This window comes from Microcebus murinus, chromosome 14, assembly GCF_040939455.1.
Source record: "Microcebus murinus isolate Inina chromosome 14, M.murinus_Inina_mat1.0, whole genome shotgun sequence".
In the NCBI taxonomy this organism is placed as follows: Eukaryota; Metazoa; Chordata; class Mammalia; order Primates; family Cheirogaleidae; genus Microcebus; species Microcebus murinus.
In genome coordinates, this window is record NC_134117.1 from 5,380,990 (window position 1) to 5,402,317 (window position 21,328).

At 44.3% G+C, this 21,328-nt stretch overlaps 1 protein-coding gene across 1 annotated transcript in view; it reads left to right on the forward strand.

Moving 5' to 3' along the window:
- The window catches only part of ADAM12 (ADAM metallopeptidase domain 12), a 298,041-nt gene that overhangs the window by 81,948 nt on the left and 194,765 nt on the right, over window positions 1–21,328 (forward strand). Inside the window, exon 3 of the mRNA XM_012781371.3 lies at window positions 3,614–3,687. Within this exon, the coding sequence (XP_012636825.2) occupies window positions 3,614–3,687 (74 nt within the window). The remainder of the gene's footprint in view (window positions 1–3,613; window positions 3,688–21,328) is intronic.

The following is a 21,328-nucleotide window of genomic DNA, read 5'->3' on the forward strand; positions in this document are numbered from 1 at the left end:
GAGACATGAATGGAAACCCCAATGAGATACAATTTCACAGTCAGCAGATCAGTGTTTCCTGACTTTTAAAATTTTTGCCAGATATTCATGAGGATATGGAGTGTTAGGAAGAGTTATCCACAAAGAGAGGGAGTGTAACCTGTTTGTACTTTGGAAAACAGTTTAAAGATCCCCAGTAAAGTCAAACGTGTGCAAAGCTCACCACCAGATATGCCCAGGGAAACGCGTGTCTGTCTGGTGGGGTTCGTGTGCAAAAGAACATCATAGCAGCATTATAAGAGCAAAAGGAAGGGTCAGGATTAAAAAAACCCAAATGTCCATCTATAGGAGAAAGGATGTGCACATTGTTTATATAATAAAATACCATATAGCAGTGAAAATGTATGGACTACAGCTACCCACAACCACATGTGTGAATCTAGCAGATATAAGATTAGCTAAAAGGAACCAGTCCAGTCAATAGAAGAATGGACAAAATATGAGGCCATTTTGATAAGGTTCAAACCCAGGCAGAACTAAACGGGGCATTGCTTAGGAATGTGTACACTGGGAATAAAGCTATAAAAGAAATTAAGATCACGATTGACAGAAAATTCAGGATAATGGTTCTCTCTCGAGGAATGAAGAAAATGTAATAATGACTTTGGAGTGAGATGAATGGACTGAGCCTGTCTCTCCTTTGTCCCCCAAATTCCTGTGTTGAAGTCTTAAGCCCCAGTACCTTTGAATGTGACTGTACTCGGAGAGAGACCCTTTAAAGAGGTAACTAAGGAGAAATGAGGTCATATGGGTAGCCCCTGGTCCGATGATGGCTGGTGCATCATAAAGAGAGATGAGGACACAGACTGAGAGGCCGTGTGAGGACATGGCAGGAAGGCGGCCGTCTGCAAGCCAAGGGGAGAGGCCTCAGAAGAAACCAACCCTGCCAACAACTTGATCTTGGATTTTCCAGCCTCCAGAACTGTGAGAAAATTAATGTCTGTTATTGAAGCCACCAAGCCTGCAGTGATTTGTTATGACAACCCTAGCGAACTAACACAGGGGCTTCTAAGATTCTGATGATATTCTGCATTTTCGGCTGGGGTGGTTATCTTATTGTTTTTCAAATTGTACTTATACATTTTCTATGCTCTTTTGTATGCGCTTTCCCAATTAAAAAAAAAATAGAATTTCATTTCTGGCCTATTGACTAGCATTTAGTTGTTTTTCTCAGCAAATGCAGTTAACTTTAAGCATTCAACGAAAGATGCCTGTTCCGTTAGGGTAATCGATACATCATTTCTGAGAAAAGGAATACTGCATCTCACCAGGACTGCTTCGTGGTCTCCAATGGACAACAATCAAAAGAAAGTGGAAAGAACACATGCTGTCAAACTAAGAAGTCTCAGGCAATTAGAGTCTTGAAGTAAAATAGCTGTTTTCCCTTCTCTGACCGTTCATAACTCAACTGGAATGCTTAAAGGTCTCCTTGCTTCCCTGGAGGAAGGCGTACTCTTTGAGAGATGCTGGCATTGGAATGTTAGAACAGCTCTTGTGGGTACTTGCTGTGGAATTAGTACAAATGTTAACATTTAAACCAGCTCAGGTCTTTGGGGGAGCAAAGATGCCACAAATAATTTATTTTTATCCACAAATACAATCGTCAGGATTTCTCTTTAAGATAGTGATATGTGTGTTGGTATCTCAGGCAAACACAATCTGTAACTAAAGTGACTAAGCTATTTATATATACACATGTATAAAACAACAAGTTATATACACAAACATACATATGGTATTTGGACACATTTTGACAGAATACTGAGACATATTTTCTAATTATTTTATAAACATAACTAATCTTATTTTTCAAAGATGTAATTAATGAATACATATTGCAAACCCTGGAGGGAACATTATGTAAGTGTTTGTAATTAAATCCAAGTGTCAGCAAGTATAAGTAAATATGGACAAAAGTCCATGTGACAGACCCAAAAGAAAATACCTGTACAGGGCTTACAAACACTTTTGCACACTATATTAAAAAGAAGTAATGTGTGTTTAATATCACATATGATCAAATAGTAATATTATAAAAGTTCAGCAAATACTCAGAAATCCATACAATTCTTATAAGTGCCAGACTGTGTCAAAATATATAAATTAAGAAGTGTGTTTGTGTAGTCTTTTGCTGGAATGAATCTATTACAAACGAAACCTATTTAGAACCAGAAAATATGCATTAAGAATTTCGTGTGTATGGAAAACTTACCAGTTTAATTCTCAAGCTTATGTGGCTATTTAAAATGATATCATCCATCAGTTAAAATTGACACAGAGCCTCCTTAAAGCACATGTGAAACAAACCTCTGGTTTGCATCCAATTTTACCTCCTGAGGGTACCAATATTTAAAATCGTCTATTACTCAGGAAGCAATGGGATGATGCAAGTCCTAGGTATTTATCCCTAACTTGAAGCTGTAAAAAAAAAACAACTTTCCATTAAGATGGAAATGTTCTATAACTGACCTGTCCTGTCCAGTAGTGGGAGCCACTAGCCTCCTACAGCTCCTGAGCCTTGAAATGTGCCCAGTGTGACCAATGAACTAATTTTTAAGCTTTATTTCATTTTAGTTAGTTTAAATAGACATATGTGGCTAATGACTACCATAGTAGACATAAGAAAACTACAAGAACATTTGCAAAGGGCTGCCGTACAATTAAATTGACTAGCATTTTAGACTTTGATTCTCCCCCGATAATATGGCATTAGTTTGGTGCATGTTTTGCCTTTTTCCCCAAAACTCCCGTGACCTTCAGTTGTTGTGGGTTTTGTTTCAATTTTGTTTCATTTTAACTAATTATTTTCATTGGATATTTGGAACCTATAGTCCATGTTCTCTTAAAGTGTCATGTATGTAGGTAGTTGGTCCAGGGTATAGCTGAAACACTAAGTTGTTGAAGGGTTTCTTGAACTCTGGAATTATAACAGTACCTTTCAAATACGGAATACTAGAAAACCATGTGTAAACTTCTCATTCTCATAGCTCTTGCGTCATCGTAAACCCAAAAGAACTCACAGAGCAAAAGCAGAAAAGGAAAAAAAAAAAAAAAAACCCCTAATACGAGTGAAGGAAACGGTAATTAATGTGCTGATGGTGTCCCAACAGACCAGTCTCCACGTGCAGGGCTCCTGCCTCGCTGACTGGTGCCAAGTAGGTGCCTTTGAGTTTGTGGCACCTGTTCCCTGGGGTGACCCAATTCTCCCTCCACTTTTCTCTTTTTAAGCTGCTAAGAAGCCTTCATTGATACACTGGGCCGGCATTGCATTTGGCCCGTTCTTAGGTTGACTGTATCGTTTATGACTTGAAGGAGTTGAGGGGTGGAGGAGGAGAGGGTGGGGTCAGCAGGGTCCCCAGGGTATGTGGCCGAAGGAGTGGAATGCTGGGGCCACATCCACGTCCCCTGGGGGGGGGTTGTGTCTACCAACTCTTGCCCGGGGCTCCTGTGCTTGGAGTCTCACACTGTTGCCAAGAAGAAAATGTAGTTTTCTCTCCATCTGTCAAGTATGTACGTGGAACGTGTTCAGATGTTGGCAGGTCAACCTCAAATGCTTTTCTTGCTTACCTTTCAGAATCATCCGCAAGTGCTGAATGTTCGAATACAACTGGAAAGCAAAGAACTGATCATAAACCTGGAAAGAAATGAGTAAGTCAAGTAAATTCTTGTTTGTTGCATGATAGAAGAAAGTTGAGACAACGTGGAAAGAAAAGTGCGTGCGACTTATGTTGGTGTTTAGAGAGCCAGAGCTAAATGCATGGATTTGGAATCCGAATTTGGATTTGAGGCTGGAATTAACTTCAAAAAATTATCCAGTAAGGGGAAAAAAAAAAAGAATTTTATTATTCTAAAAAGGGACTTTATAACTCAGCAAATTTTTTTTCATAGTTCCAATTTGGTTTTTTAGAGCCTGATTTTTCAAGGATAGATTTTAAGCATCCCTTGTCTGTTCAAATAACAGTGTTCCATAATTAGTTGACTTTTGACAATTCCTGGATTATATAAGAGGAAAGAGCTTCAGATGGATAGAAACTCTTTTCTTCCTGAGAAATACCTAGAGTTTATCTTTCAAAGCTTATCTCCAGTGGCTTGAACTATTAATTTTATCTTTTTATTTAAACATTTGGTCCTTTTTTGGGAAAGACTATCTAAATTTCCAGAAAATGGTATCATAATTTTTTCTGGACCGCATGATTATTGTCTATTTTGTATGCCTTACTAGTAGAAAACCGTATCTGCCTCCAAGTATAAGTAAAAACAGCTCATTTTCTTGTCATTCTATACTCTAGCTATAACCCTAAGTATTCCTCAGATCTAAGGGACCCCTTAAAATTGTGTTTCGTGAGTACCAGAAAAGAAAAGCCTATTGGTTCTAAGCTCTAAGAAGCAATGTGTATTTAAAGGAATAAATCAATTTTCCATGTCCTACTTGATTCAAAATAGCAGTTTCTGTCCTTCAGAAGTGCTGGTGTCTATTCCTCACCCGTTACCGACACGCTGATTTTTGCCGTGGAGGGAGGGCAGCCTCGCCGGAGTGAGCTCTGCCAGGATGTGGGGTCACAAACCTGCCTGGGCATCTTCGTGTGAACGAGTCAGATCATTTACTTATATTGGTGCTTTGGCTTCTGGGTACGAAGCAAGTCAGACAAAATACACAGTCAGCGGCCTCTCCCGACCTTTGACATCTAACATCACGAAATATGAAAATACACGTAAAATCATGCTCCTCGGGATCTGCAACCTGCTGCTTTGTAGTTTGTTATTTTTTTTTTTTTTCCTACATGCTTACCTTTCACCATGAAGTGGGTCAAAAGCTTTGTGAACGGGAAACAACGTGTTTTTAGCATTTCTTGTGATGCGATGATCTTAATATAGAGGTTCAGGCACATGTGTTGGCTAATCGGGGATCTGGACAGAAAGCTGTATATTGCTTTTGGTATGTCTCTCTTGGCAGAGTAAACATTTTTGTACTCGTCTTTTCATGTAGGAATACTGTGGAACATTGAAACATTTTTACATTGCTGTTTATATGTGGTTTTGAAATTACCTTAGTGGAGGAAACTAGGTATTTCCTGAAAGAGCAAAAGAAAATAAGGCTTCGGGGGGTGATGCACAGCTTGATGGAGGAGTTGTGATCTGCGGCTGGATTTAGGGAGTTTCTTTGTTGTTCCTGCTTCCACTGTTAGGCCGTTGGAGGAGCGAGGTACAGAGCAGGAGGGAGGCAGCTCTTGAACTCTTTATGTGGTATTGCAGCTGCAGGTAGAGAAGCAAAAATGGACTTTCTAGAAACTTTAGGTTGTTTGTTTTTATTATAAAAGGAATATGTGCCCAGTGAAGAAAATTGAATGCTGTATGGGGGAAAAAGAACCAAAAACAAAACAATAAAAAAGTACTCCTGCAACCAAACACAACCATGATTCATATTTTGGTGAATTATATAGATTTTTTTCCTTATAAATAAGACTTTGCTTCTTTTGCCTTCTTAGTTGATACAGTCTGAGTGCAATTTTATATCTTCTTCATTTAGTTTTATAACGGACATACATTCCACATAGAAATAACTACTTAGCGCCCATCTGGTTCTCTGAGTTTATAAAGAGGCTCAATAGCCTTGTCCATGGTTCTCTCTGAAAATGATTTGCCTTCTGTTACTGCGAGTAGTGTAATAAATGTGGACTCTACTGGATTGTGCTAATTTGTATGAATATCATTTTAAAAGATGCCTTAATTTGCTCCCTTTCAATTCTGGGTCTTTCATAAGATAATCTCAAAATTAGAAAAGTTGAAAACATGAACTACCTCTTTTCAATTTACTTCTCTCTTCTCAACCTCCATCTACCTCTAACCTACATTTTCGAAAATATATGGAGAATATATAATACGTTTCTTGATATTCAATAGCTTTATTTTTACTTGCGTTACTTGTAACAATTTTAGAGATTCTAGTCTGTTAACAGTAACATTTACATAATTAGAACATGCCGGTATTATTGTGCATTACCCCAAGTACTTCAGTATAACAAATTTTTTTGATAAAGGTTACATGTCTATTCCAAATGCACTATACCTTTCAGGCAATGAATACTAAAAATCTACAATTTTATAACTAGAGTGAAATGCTTGGACCCTATTAACATATAATGCTATCAGACACAAAAGGTAATTAATCGTGTATGTAATAGAGTATTTAATTTGCATAGCCTTTGGCCCAATAGATCCAATTCAGACAGTGTATCCAAATGCAGCTATTACATAAGAACCCAAAGATAAAAATATAAACAAAAGTCATTTAAATGTTTAATAGCCAGTATTATTACAGAGGGCCTCTATGGTAAGCTGTTCGGTCCCTGTTTCCATGCCTTCAGGCCAAGAACTGGCCCTGTGCTCAAGGATGTTCACTGCAGAATGTTTTACCTAAAAGTATCTCAATATAGGAGATGTCTCAAATAAATTATGCCTAGACTATGAAACAGAATACTATGCAGCAATTAAAAATGATGGATATTTTCACTGTAAAAAACATTCATAGTCTGATCAATGTAAACAGAATGAGAGAAAACACAGTTTACATAGTACTCAGTTTTTACTTTAAAATTAGACATGTGGCATGTATGTTTGGGTAGTAAGATTATGGAAGATATTTACTTTTCTTACTGTCTTCACGTTTTATGACAAGAACATGTTACTTTTAAAATTAGGAAAAAATCCTTTATCTTTTGAAGGAAAAAATCTGTTGTAAAAGCTTGGCAATGGTTGGAGAGAAGAATGTTGAAATATTTATTATTAATAAAAGGGAAATGCTAAAAGGCCTCCAGCAACTTTCAGAGGGCAAAAAGGGTCCACCTATTGAGTATTAAGTCTTTAAATATCCAGAAATGTATTTTAATTGGAAACCTGCTTAGAAACCATAACCTAAATAAAAGTGGCTCCAGTCCCTTAAATTATAAGCGTTATAATCCATAGCTAATGCTGAAAGAGAGTCATCTAATTAGCCCCACTCAGAATGCTTCCGTGGTAAACCAATTCTTCATGGCATAGCACCGATTTTTTTATTAAATAGTTTTTCAGGGGATCTACTTTATTTGCTTTCTAGCATCCTTAATTTGTGCAAGGATTGGATGCTGTTCACTTAAAAATCTGTGTTGGTATAGCCGTAATTGAATGTTTAAAGAAACGCAAAGCTTCCCACGAGAAGCGTTTTTCACAGCGTTGCCATCCGCCTGTGGAACTGCAGGAACCAGGTTTGCAACTTCGATGACGCTGCCGGGTCCCCGCGGACCGTCGGGCCGTTCCTCAGACAGGTGTTCTGTGAAACCGCATCTGTGATCAAAACGCCTTGTTGGACAGGCTGGCCAGCTTAGACATCCGTTCTTCTGGCTTAGGATAATGAAGAGTGATGGCAGCAGAGCGCACTGCCTCCGTCTCTCCAGCCCGGGGCCCTGCTCCCATCCCCGATGGAGGGCAGCTGCCGTGGCAAGCCCACGGCCGGCTGGAATCTATACGTGGGGTGTCTGTGGCCAGAAGAACTTCGGCATTGACTTCTGTTCAGTCCGGAACAATCCCAGACACCTCTTAAGGGGCAGCTGTAATCAGCGTTCACCCTAGAACACTAGCAGAGGGGGCATCCTAAGATGGGCACACGTGGGTGTAAACGTTTGGGAAGGCATTTATTTCAGATCGTCTCTCCGCGTATCGCAGTGCAGGAAGGAGAAACGTGGCCGGCGCGGAGATGGCCGTGGGTGGAGTAGAGGAGGTCAGCCCGCTGTTCGTGTTGACCCGGCCCACGGTGGACAGGGGGCTGAGATTGTTGCTGGTGGCCTTAGGGGCGGTGCAGGCCCACGGCTTCCTCAGCCGTGCCGATGAAGACGTAAAAAGTGCGCCGATCACATTTCCTGGCAACGCGAAGCTGGGCGGATCACTGTGCTCGGCACGGCACGGTCTGGATTATGAAGATTTCTGCAGTTTGGATCAATGGGCCAAAGCTAACAAGATGAGATTTAATGGGGATAAATGTAAAATCCTATGCTTGGGTTAACACAAAGATAAATGTTGCAAGTGCAGAGGAAGTCTGCTCGCCGTTCTCGTGACTGAGACCTGCAAACTCGAGAGGAGGTCCTGAGGCAGTGCAGCTGCTGGGAAGGTGACTGCCACCTGATGAGGGGGGAGGGGGGCGGGGACAGGTGGGGGTCCTAGACCGGGCCTAGGGAGTGTCATTCTTCTGCTGTGCGGTGACCCTGGCCAGGCCACGGCCAGAGCCCTGCACGCTGTGCTGTGCCGAGCCCCACGTCTGAGAGCCACCTGCCACTTTGTTCTTCTTTCCTCTCCCACTGACCAAGGACGTCCTTGAGGTCAGGCGCGGGGTCTGAACATCCTCCCCCCACACAGCCTGGCTTGTCACAGCACTCGGTACGCGCCTCTCAAATGAGTGAATGATGCAACCTGGGCAAGCCGGCCCCGGCCAGAAGTGAGTCACCAGGAGGTTGAAGGTCGGTCCCGAGTGATGCAAGAAGCAATTCAGGGAGAAAGCTCTCTGGCAAGGACACAGGGTCAGGAGTTAGGAGTGGCACCGGCTTTGACAAACCCAGCCGAGCTGCGGACATTCTCCCATTTTCTCATCGGCAAAGTGGACTAACCGTCCCTGTAAAGACTGTGGGAAGATTAACGCTCATGTTGTTTTTGATGGTCAGGTTTGGATGACTCAGTCATGTTTCTCTGTGGATCCAGCAATGCCAATTATTCTACCTAATTATACCCTTGGCTTCACGATAACTATGTTCTATTTCAGACTTTCCAAACTAGCAAGGATCGGGCTATATGCCCGCTCTTTACCTCTGAGTCTTGATGGCGGCCGGATGTGTCCACTCTGACCTGGGTGGGACTAGCCGGGCTCGCCCTTTCTGGGCTCCTGCTCTGTAAGGGTCTCAGTTTGACAGCCTTGACCTTCTCAGGAATTGAGCTTTTTAAGTCTTCGAGTGTTACTGCTTCTCACTGCCGCTCTTGCAGGAGGAGCCTGGCCTGCGCTTTGGAACCAGGAGCTCTAACTGCTCGGTGGTTCTAACTGTGGGCTGAACGGGTGAGGACAAAACCAGAACTCGCCTGTCTAGCTTCATGTTTCCATCTCTCAGCTTCGCTTCTACTGTGCACGCATCTTTATTAGAATATTTACTCAGGCATTATTGAAATCATCTGTCCGTTCGCTCGCTCACCTAGTCGCTTATTCACAAGCGTGTTGGATGCCAGGCACTGTGATTGACACGGGGGGTAGGGTGGTGACTAAGATAAAATCCTGTCCTCAGGGAGGTTAGTCAAAGAGCCCAGCACTACGCAGACCGTTACAAAAACGACGAGCGAGTGAGCGACAGTGGTGCCGGTGCAGAGGAGGGAAGGTCTGCAGGCCTGGCCTGGGGAGGGAAGGGCGTAACGGCACAGCATGTGTGCTGTGGGCGCACAGGGCAAAGGAGCGGGGCAGGCACAGGGTTCGAGAGAGAAGGGCGCACGTCTAGTCCTGAGGAAGCTTTCCAGGAACTAGGAAGGTCACTGCTCATGAGCAAGGAGGAGAGTCGAGAGACAGAGAGCTATAGGGCTTGGTGGTCTATATTTTTGACACATTCTCCTAGGGGTCATATTCACACTTTACTTGGAGAGCCACTAGCCACATGTGGCTATTTAAATTAAACTTTAAGTAAAATTTTAGTTCCTTGGACATACTGGCCACAGTTCAAGGTCTCAAAAGCCACTTATGGCTACATGGACATTTCCATGACCACAGAAGGTTCTGTTGGTGTTGGGACTGGCAGGGCAGTGTTGGACCCTTCTGGTTTGGGGTTTCTGTCTCAGCTGAGGCATTGCCCGTGGAAATGTCCTTTCCTGCAGGAGTGACCACACCTCTTCAGGCTGCCCAATGCCTGCAGCATAATAAACCTGTCCCCTGCCTGAGAGCATCGGGTGGTACCCGTGGTCATCTCTGCCCACCTTGCTGTGAAGGGGTGATGGGACCATCGAAAATTCTCTAAACGTGACTGTGGACTAAGGGGATTTTGACGCCACCTACCCGGATCTCAGCAGTCTAGCGCGATCCAATTCCGTCAGCTTTAAGTTAACATCTCTCGCCTTCAACATTTAAGATCTTTTTAATTGGGCTAAATTTTGTTTCCTGAATGAGAGCTGAATTCCCTTGAGCTTCTCCCCTCGATCCATCCTTTGAAGTTGTGCAGACACTGGGAAAGGTCGGAACACCATTTTTAGAGTTTTTTTGTTCCCCAACCCAACTTAACTTGAAAGTGCCTAAACTGGTTAAGACCAACCTTTTCAGAACAGGCCCCTCTGGGTCCCAAATTGAGAGCGTGGTGTCCTTGAGTGAACTATTTAAAGTTAGAAGATTTGCTTAGAAAAGGGCATTTGATAGGAAAGTAGAGTTCCCACATTTAATTACGCCACTTGCAATCCCTTGCTTCATATGCAGTGGATTTAGGGTTTCCTTCCCCAACGCTGTGTCCCAAGCAGATGACAATGGCTGTCCTGGCTTTCCAGGTGGTCTCTGGCAGCTGCGGGGAGAGCCGATGTCATCGGATCTTCCCTGCAGTGCAGCCAGCAGGGGTTACGTGCAGATGTCACGAGGGGGGGGGGGAGTGCATTTATGGCCGGTCTCTTCTTGACTTCTCCTAGTGGTCACGTCCTCAACAGAAAGGCCACGAAGCTGTGTCGGGTGTGGTACACCAGGACTCCTCATCGATCACTTAAGGCAATAAAACTAAGTCTCTGGAAAGCTTGAAACTTTAACATAATCTTACTAAGTTCATGAACACAGGTTCTGCTAGATTCTTGTAGCATGGTGCCACAGGAAACCAAAACCCTACATTGCTTTTCTTCAGAAGTGTTTGCTTCAACTCATTAACCTGAGTGGAGATGAACCCCTGTCTGCGCTTGGCCGTGTTTCCGAATGTGCTTGGAAAAACTTCTACTCGGTAGTTACGGCTCTCTTTCCTTGATTCCTTCTCCCTGGTTTCTTATTTCTACTCAGGTTCCATACTTTGTTAGAGATGACAAAGAGCCGTCATATACTTCAGTTGACAGCAGCTCGTTTGCTGTGTGCTGAGGGCATGTGGCCTGCTGTGCTCCTCATTGCAGGTGACATCTTCCGTAAGGAGCTGGGCCCCATCAGGGACTTGCAGATACTTGTACATGTTCGTAGCAGCACTGTTCACAGTAGCCAAAAAGGGGGAAAACGACCCAAATGTCCACTAGCGGATGAACAGAAAAACAAAATGTGATCATACACTCAATGAAATATTACTCAGCCTTCAAAAGGATTGAAATTGACACATGCTGCAACATGGATGAACCTTAAACACCATGCCGAGTCGAGTAAGCTAGACACAGAAGGACAGATACCGTATCATTCTACTTACATATGAGGTATCTTGAATGGGCAGACTCGTAGAGGCGGAAGTAGAGGGTGGTTGGTTGCCAGGGGCTGTGGGGGCTCCGGGTATGGGAAGTTGTTGTTTGATGGGGACGGAGCTTCTGTTTGGGAAGATGAGAGGGTTCTGGAGATGATGGTGGTGATGGTTGCACAACGTGGTGAATGTGCTGAATGCACTGAATTTCACGCTTAACAAATGGCTAAAACTGTAAATTTTATATATGTTTTACCACAGCTGAAAAACAAAGCTGGGTCACTGGTATGTTTTTATTATCAGAGAAAAGATCCCCTCCCTGTCATCCGCATGAACACATATAATGCACAGTAGCAGATGGTCAGTCGTTTATGCTAAGTGCTTTTTTTGTTAACTGTAGGAAAGTCCCTCAGTCGATAGGCTCCATGCAGGCCGCTGTCCCAGTGAGCGAGCACGGGGCAGCCAGGACGCAGCTCCCAGCGGCTGGCTGACTTTGCCTGGCGTCCCAGCTCTGCGTCCCCGCCCCACTCCTCCTGGAGCTGCATCTTCCGTCCCCATCCCTCACAGAGGAGGACGTGACTGTGGTGTCAGGACGAGGATTTAGGTAATAGACTGGGGGACAAGCCACCTCCGCTCCTCCATTCTAAGGTGGAGAGAATAATTCCTTCCAGATCGTCGGGACGGCCAGCAGATACGGAACTTGGAGTGCGTGGCCCTGTGCTGCCATCTCAGGAGCGCATGGCGCTGCCTGTCTTTGCTGGCCTTTATCTTTGTCTCACTCCGGCGACTTCTCTCGGTAGGGTCAGGAATCCCATCCTCGGTCTCATCTCCCCTTGTGCTTCCAGCTCCCCATGACACCCCGTTCCTGGGCTCTGGCCCCAGCCCCTGCTCTCCTGGCCTGTTTCTCCCCCTCCTCTGCTGCCGTGGTCAGCCTAGGTCCATCCGGTGTCCTATGCACCCTCTGTGCCTGCTACTCTTGTCACTCGAGGCTTTGGAAACCCCCATTCTCCACTCCACAGGGCGTCAGCAGCAGGGGAGCTACCAGGTCACCTGCGTGCTGTGGGCTGAGGTGGGCCAGGAGGCCAGTGCAGTCTTGGAGCCCTGGGAAGGCCCAGGGACCTTCTGTTTGTCTGGCTTGGGTATGGATTAGGTGAGGCAGATGTGACAATTACCTCCCATGTACCCGTCACCTGTGTGCAAGAATTAACACATGTCATCAGACTCCCCCACCTCCAGGCATTGCATCATTTCATCCACAAAGTCTAACTATGTATTGCTAATAAAGAATACTTTTTATCACACCTAAAAATTAATAATTCCTTAATCTTATCAAATATCCAGCTAGTAATTGTGTTTCCCAGTTTCTCCCCCTGCCCCGTCTCTCTCCATATATATATATATATATATATATATATATATACACACATTTTTTTTCCCTTGGCAGTTGGATTGCTTAAATCAGGATATAAACACAATCTTCACATTGCATCTCAAGTCTCTTTTAATATATTGGTTCTCTCTCACTCTTTTTAGTTCTTGCAATTGAAATCTTGCTAGGATTGCAAATGAAACCAGGCCATTTGCCCAGTTGGATTTTCCACACTCTCAGTTTGCTGATTTCATCCCCCTAGCACTGTCTGGCCTGTCCCTCCGCCCCTGTGTTTCCTGTTAGTTGGTAGTTAGATCTACAGCCTTGTGCAGGTCCGGGTTCTGGTTTGGGGCAGGACTACATCTCACGTACCTCGTCCTTGTGCCCTTGTGCCGTGTCGGGGGTCCTGTGACTTCTGCTTGTGTTGTGTGATGTTGTGTTTATCACTGGGGTGTCAGGGTCACTCTGATGCTCCCGTTATAAGCTCCACCTGGGCCTTTACCTGCCAGGCTCAGTGGCCATTAACAGTCAGTGCCTAGACCTGTTCTTTCTTTAGGTTTCATAAAACAGTGGCGTTCTAATTGTGTCATTCCATCTTCGTTTATTAGCTGGAACACTCCCATAGAGAAGAACTTTCCTTAATCAATTCTGGTTACTCTGAAGTAGGAGAGGAAAGGCAAGATAAAGTTTGGGGCAGGGGAACCACCTCTAGCCCTCACTCTGCCTTGCCAGTGGGTACCACTGTGTCCCCCAGGTTAGCCCCTCACGCTGGGTTCTCCCCGCGGCCCCCTGTTGAGCACCCACATTTGTGGCCGGTTCTGTGGGGGCACGGAGGCGCACCACACCTGTCCCTGAGAGGCGGTCAGAGTGCTGGGGAGAGCCTGACTCTGAAACTGCTCTGCAGAGACCTACTGTCCTTACTGTCTTAAAGACAGAAAGTGTCCCTGCGTCCCCATGCAAGCAGGCGCTCATGGTGAGGAGTGATGAGGACAGGGCAGTGGCTGGGGGCAGAAGCAGGGTCCGGATTAGAGTCTAGACACACGGAGCCCGTCCCGGGGAGGGCTGCTTCCAAGCTGACAGTGGCAAATTAAAGAAACCGTTTCATCCGCAGGGCGGTTTGGTCACACGGAGGGGACAAGGGCCGTCACCGGCCCGCAAAGACCCAAGGCCTGAGAAAGACGCAGGGCGGAGCCCACGTACTCAGGCGCCCGTGAGAAAAATAGAACGAGGGTGTTTATCTAGAAGGGTTAGGAACATTCACTTCTTTCTTCCCAGTGTGCTAGTGCGTTGCTCCAGGGGGCGGGGAGGGTTTAACGCAAGTGGAGGACAAGGGTTTCTTTATTTTCCTTTATGATTTTCCTTCTTATGAGAAACATGTGGTCAGATAGAGCATGATACAAGACCAAGCCCCCAGCGGGAGGGTTATTTGGGGAGGATGACATATTTAGATAGTTATTTTCACAGCCTTTCTAAGTCTACCTCTTCGGTTTCAGCTGGCCTGGAGAATTTTGTTGGTGGGTCCCACGGTTTTCTGTGAAAACCTGGCAGGCTCCAGTGGGGACGCCCTCCGAGCCGTGTCCTCAGACAGGTGGCCCCCGTTGGACACAAGCCGGTGTCACAGGAGTTCCCTGGGTGGGGCTGTGGGGTGTGGTTACAAAATACAAAAGCATTCATATTTTCAGTGAAGCTCTGATGGTATCATACATACAAACCAACAAAATAGGATGTTTGATTACATGAAAAAATACAAAATGGCACTAAACACTTAAAGTACTGGTTGTATAATTGAAATATGTTTAAAATTCACTTAAATTTTGGATCAAATTTGTTATCTTGCCAAATATGAGTTATAACTGTGACTTGATTAGATCACTTCTTACGTTGTGTCAACACTTCCTGATTCAAAACCCTTGTGTTTTTACCTTGGACCGTAAATTACCTACATAGATGTTGTACAAATCTCTCTTTATTTAGAACATTATTTATTCAAGACTACTGCTTTTCCCAGAGTAATTTTGCACGTATGAACCAAAATGTAATCATTGATTTAGATGGTAATATATTAATGAATCAGTTAATTACTTGGTTTTTGTCCTATCATGTTACAGAAAAAGATTCTAGGTTGGTAGAGGAGGGACAGACAAATAGACTTCTTCCAGGTGTGTAACATATCCCCTATTCTCTTCTGCATTTTGCTGTTTTCCAGACCAGCAATTCTAGTCCGTACTGATAGAAATTATGAAGATGACCATTAGGGGAAGTATTATGTATGCCTGTCATTCCTTTTTTTTTTTTTTTTTTTAAAGAGCAAAGATGATTTAGTGTGATATAGGGGAGAAGCATTGAGCCCAAGGGGAAGGAAACTTTGAAATCTCTGGTATTTGTAAGCTTTGTGACTTCAGGCAAATTAACCTCTCCGGTCCTGAGTTCCCTTACCTGTACTCTGAAGTTAAGTCTTATCGGCGTGTTGGGGACTGGATCAGACGGTTTTAAGAGGGCGTACTTCCACTCCAAGATCTGTGGCCTCAGTAACATTCTGCATTAGACCGCTGACTTCACCTGGAGGAAGGCTTGATGAACTGACCCTACTGGCAGAAATTTCACTTCTGACGCTAGCTGAGGAGGCATGTGCAGCACAGTGCATTTGGGCATCCATCGAGACCAACCGAACAGTTCCTATGAGAGCAGGTTTCTTAGTTAGTCATGTTTTCATGACCCAGGAAACCCTGGGTAGCTCCTTCCACGCGGGGCTGACCGCTGCTTCTGGGAGACCTGAGAACGCTACGCTGCGTCTCCGTGCCCAGAGTATCTGTTCCGTTGGGAGATTAAACATGTGAGCTTCCACACCTGAGGGAAATGTACGGTCCAGGGACACTGCTGGCCAACACGATGAAGCCAGCGTGGAACACCCGATCGTGGCTGTAGGGTGGGCAGTGCCCCAGGGAAGGTGACACCCCTCGGCCTGAGGCGTGGGTGGCACGTGATAAGAGCTGGAGGGCCTTCCTGGCACACTGACACGTGATCGAAACCTTGACCTCCTTAAAGTCTTTTAAAGTAATTTTTAAAACAATTACGATGGTAAAAGAAAAAGGCACTGGGGGGGACTCTGGGGCTTAAATTTGGTTATGTCCTGTTCACTATAGGTCACAAAAATAAAACACAGGTGTTTTTTTTTTGTGGCAAGACTTGACAACAGGTTTTTTGTTCACAAAGAGCGATTGTACTGCTCTTTCTGAACACATTTGTTTTCGTCCCCTCTGACCTCCCTTGGCTCAGGACCCTGACTATCTGCAGGGGACACTGTCATTGGAATAAATTTAAGGAAGTAGCCGCTTTTTGTTGCCAAAAGACAAAACTTGGCTAAATATTTTGATGAATTGGCATCTTTTTTTTCTGTGATCATTGGCATGGGATTTTTATAAGTGGAAATAGTGAAAATAAACACAAACATAAAGAGTGGGATTTCTCAATGTATTTGTAATTAAATTTTGACATAACATGAGTATGAATAGATACTATACATGTAGTACATACTATATGATATTATATAATATGGGTTATGGTAGAATACAATGGTTCATTCTATTAGATTGAGCCAGTAACCAATAAGTTATGCTTAGAAAAATCTATTAGGCTATACTTTCAATGACTTTGCATAAAATTTTATAACAGTACAAACTTGGCTGATGCCCTCAAAAATTATCTATAGATTTTGATTTAGAAACAGAAGTTAGGGCTCTTCAGAAGGTAAGATCTGATGTCAATTTCTTCCAACAGTTGGGTAATAAGAAATTATCAGTCCTTGCTTATTAGTAGTGAAAAAGACTTTTAATATAAAGTATGTTTTTGCCATTTTTATTTTAAAAATTTTTATATTAAAGTACTTTATTAATATCACATCACACATTTTGTTCATTTGTTCATTCAGCAAAGTATGTTTCAGACACTGTGTTGGGGTTTGGGATAACGTATGAGTAACACAGGGCCTGCTCCTCACAATGTCTAAATCCACCCCCATTTTACAGAACATCAGAGGATAGGCATGACTGGATTGGTTTAATAAATACTCATTATGGGGTATTGATAAATTAAGACTTCTGATTAGTGGGAAAATCAGATAAATAATATAATACTGCTCTTCCTCTCCCAATCTTTGCCATGCCTTTTCCCCCCAAAGAATTGACAACTTTTGCCTTTTTCTAATCATACTCTTAATTGCTTTAACCTACCAGTATATGTGTGTGTGTGTATCTACAATCGTCCCTTGGCAGCCACAGGGGATTGGTTCCAGGACACCCCACGTACACCCAAATCCGAGGATGCTTAAGTCCCTGACATATGTCATATTTGCATGTGTTCTGCACACATCTTCTTGTATACTTTAAATCATCTCTAGATTGCTTATAATCCCTTGTACAATGTAAATGCTATGTAATAGTTGTTATACTATATTTTTTTATTTTTATTTTATTCAGGTATTTTCAATCTGTGATTGGTTGAATCTGCAGATGCAGAACCTGCAGATAAGAAGGGCCGACTCAAAAAAAAAAAAATCAAGCCATTTTTTCTGTTAAAAAGAAAAAAAAAAAAAAAAAGGGCTGACTCTGTGTAGGCAAATAGGTAGCAAAATATATATTACGTATTGTATAAATATGAAGGCAGGCTGGAAGTGTCTGGCCATTGTTAATATATTTTTTTGGTATAATCCATGGGTAGTCTGTTTCTGTCACAGTGCCTTTGGGGTGGACATGGGAGAGACAAATGTCATCACCCTGGCACTGCCATGGCCAACCACCCTGCCTTAAGATTGATGGTCTCGGGGTTTGAATGGCAGCTCTGCTCTGAGCTGCCACGGCCACCACGAGTCACCCTGTGTCAGCATTTCATGTAGCTTCCATCACACCCTGACAAGTTATCCCAGTGATGAACTGACCTCAAGGAAAGGGTAGAATTCTAAGTTTCAACCTCTGTATGTTCACAACGGGGGTCTGCTTGCCTTTAAAGATTTTTATTTTTTGCTTCCTATTTTTATTTGTACCCTTTCCCCCAGTGGTCCAATTTTTCTAAACAAGAACCAGATGACAATCAGCCCGTTAGTCCCTCCACTCTCCTGTCCTCCGAGGAAGCTTTGCTGGTTCCCATACAGAATGTTTAAGTGTTTGGGGCTGTCGCCACGGCTCTCTGTTTGGACTGTGTTGTGAGCGCTGACCGTTTTTGATTTATGAGAATCCCAGGCAGGAACAGAGATCAGCTTTTAAATGCCTATTTGCATCCAGCTCTGCCCTTGAGTACGGAGAACTGAGCAGGCTGTCTGGAGGGCCGGCGCCTGCTAATTTGCCCTGCTGCCCCAGGACGGCTCTGGAGAACCAAGAAGAGACTACTTGGCCTCCGTCCGTGGGTAGTTAGGTAGCGTGTGCGGAAGAAATGCTGGTGCCCTTGTGGGCAGATGGGACCTCGGTGCCACTCGAGGTGGTTGCTGACCTTGCAGGCAGGGCTGTCACCTTGGGGAGGTTATCCCCTCTTTGCACATCCAGAAATTATTAACAGAACTCAAGAAGTCCGACTCACAGTCACCAAACTCACATGCGATGGACACCTCAACCAGACTCGTCACTGCAGTATTGATATATCCATTATTTCCCCGTCACCGTCAATGAGCCAAGTCTCTTTCTCTCCATCTTCTTAAAAAGAAAAATATTCAGTGTTAGGCGTTTGGTCCACCAAACCATACATAGTACGAAGGCTTTGCAACTCTTTTTAGAAGTAGAGATCGGCAGCTGGGTTGATTGTCCGGGTTTAATTCGCGGAAGGTGACTTTATTCCCTGGGTGAAGTGGTACTTACGCTCTAACCCACCTATAGATGATGGATGATGGCTTAAGGCCTTTGTAAAGAAGAACGAAAGAAATCAAGATGTTGGACTTCCAAGTATCAAATATTACAATTGCATTTTCTCATAATATTAATGAAATAGTTTGTTCTCTTAAACCAGATCATGTGCCAGAGAACTTTAAGTGAACAAAGAAGTGATGGCTTTTATTTTTGTTACTAAGGAAAGCATGTGATCGTTCTTTCCAGTTAAAAAAAAACCAAAAACTTTACAAACATCTTGAAAAGAGAGTTTTTGGAGCCACAAGGGCTATAGGTCACTTTGCAAACTTATTATTTAACTTTACAGAGCTTGGACTTGTCCTTAAGGCTCCTTGTAACATTTTCAAGAAAGATTTTTCTTCTGTGTCACATTTGCTTGGATAGCTGAGACAGTCGTTTATTTCACCAGATGCACTGGGAGCCCTGGGCTGGGAATCTGATGATCCCAAGTGAAAGCTGCTCTCCGCCGTGTGAGTTTAGGAACTGTGCTCTCCAAGCCTCAGTCTGATATCTGCAAGATGGGGACCGCCAAGACCCCAGTGTTGTTTTAAGAGTTAAATGCAGTAATCCACAAAAGCACTTAGTATAGGGACTAAGGCATGATAAAGGTCCCACGAATGTTAGCTGGTGCAACTTTTATTAATTCAACCATTTTTTTTTCCACCTACATATCAAGCGTTGTACAGCACACTGGGGTTACAATGGGGAGGAAAGGAAAAACAATCCTTGACCCTAAAGAGCTCGCAGGCTGGTGGAGCGGTGGGATGTCAAACAGATAACCCTACAGATGCCGGGTCACACTGTTTCATGCACTGGAAGCACTTATGGGAGTGGGTAGCAAGGGGAAGAAGCGTGTCTGGCTCTGGCAGCCAGGGAAGGTGGACAGGCTGGACGCCCCATCCCTGGAGTCAGGCAGGTGGGGGGAGGAGGGGAAGGGAGTTTGAGGCCAAGCAGGCAGTTCGTTTAAAGGCCCAGGCCAGGTGGCAGCTTGTGGCAGGGACCAGGGCCCAGGCTTAGAGAGTGATCCGGAAGGAGAATGAAGAGCCTGACAGACCCCAACCCTCCCCCGCCCAACACTCTGGGCAGGTTTCAGACTCTCCTCTGGGCACATGGGAGCCACTGAAGGTTGGTGAGTGGGGTAGGGACAGAACAAAGTTTGTGTTTTCAGAACGACACTCTGAAGAAAACTGTAAGGCATCAAGACAAGGTGTTGGAAGCCCGTCGAGAGAGACCGCGGCCTCAGGTCACTTGAGTGCCCATTCATGGGGGCACAGAGGCAGTGGGGGTTGAGGGAAGTGGAGGAGTTTAAGAAACAATCAGGGAAAAAGTCCTGACTTCCAGAACATTCAGATGCAGATGAAAGGTGGTCATCCTAGAAAACTGAGATGACTCAGAAAAACTCTAATAAGAACAAAGATGTCAAATAAGAGTGTTTAGTGAGAGGTAAGAGTGTGGAAAAGCAGTATTAATAAATTTATGAAAAATATTAAATATGTAACCGAGTTAACAAATACTGTAAATTGACGGTGGGCTGTCTCTACTATGTGTGTCTGTCTCTCTCTAAACCAGACATAGACACAGATATGGGGACGGCCAGAGTTCCTTCTGGCGTCTTCTCACTGTGCAAGCGGGGAGCCCACCTTCCACCTGGGATGGCCTTGGATGTGGCAGATACAGCAGGTGTTTATCTTACTGGCTGTCCCCTGGCACGGTGCCCAAAAGGACACCTCCCATTGTCCAGAAACCCATGACCTCTGGTTAAGACTCCCCTGCTCGTCAATGCTGGGCATCATCGCTCTATCATTGCTGAGTCTTTCCCGAGTCCTTGGCAAGACGGACTCTTTCTTTTGTTCTAACCTCTGCATTTGTCTATTTTCATCTTCCTCCTTACCTCTGTAAAATGAGCACAGTTGCCACCTCCACGGTTGATGGATGGAAGTTATTTCGTGAAGCGATGGTAGTATTTTATGTGCGATGTAATTTTTATGTGATCGTGTGACAGGTCATATTTCCTCATTTTCTTTTATTGTTGTGAATAGAGTTTTTAAAGAGTCAATAAAATGTGCTTTTTTAAATACAGTGAAGAAATGCATGGCCACCTCTGTGCACCTGAGAAATTTGGTGAAGATTCTCATGGGCTTGAGACATTCTTCTTGGTTCTAAGTTTTATTTGGGTCAGAAAGAGTTACTTTGCTGAACTCAGGGCAGCTACGGCTTTCTCAAAGCAGTGAAGAGGCCGTCTCAGTACAAATGGGAGGACTTGATCCCAGAACTGAAGACAAAGTGCATGCTCCAAGATAACTTATTGAGGTGTTTTCGGTGAAAAGGAGTGGGCATACCTGGCATCTTGGCTGTCCGACAGCGTTCCTCCCTGGTCCTGGGTTTGGAAGGTGACTCTGTGTGTCACTGCATTTTGCAGAGCACATTCAGGGTTAGGGGGCTGCTGCAAGTGAGAGAGAATCCAGGTTGCATGGCATATGCAGGAGGTGGAAATGCTCGGAGAGGCAGGGGCTGGAGTGGGAGCCGTGGGCCGGGGAGCTCCCAGGCAGCCAGCGGGTAGGCAGCTGCCAAGAGTGGGTGAGCAAGTGCTCTGCAAAACACGCACAGTTGCAAAACCGCACAAGTCCCGTCACTACTTTTATAATTGTTGTTCT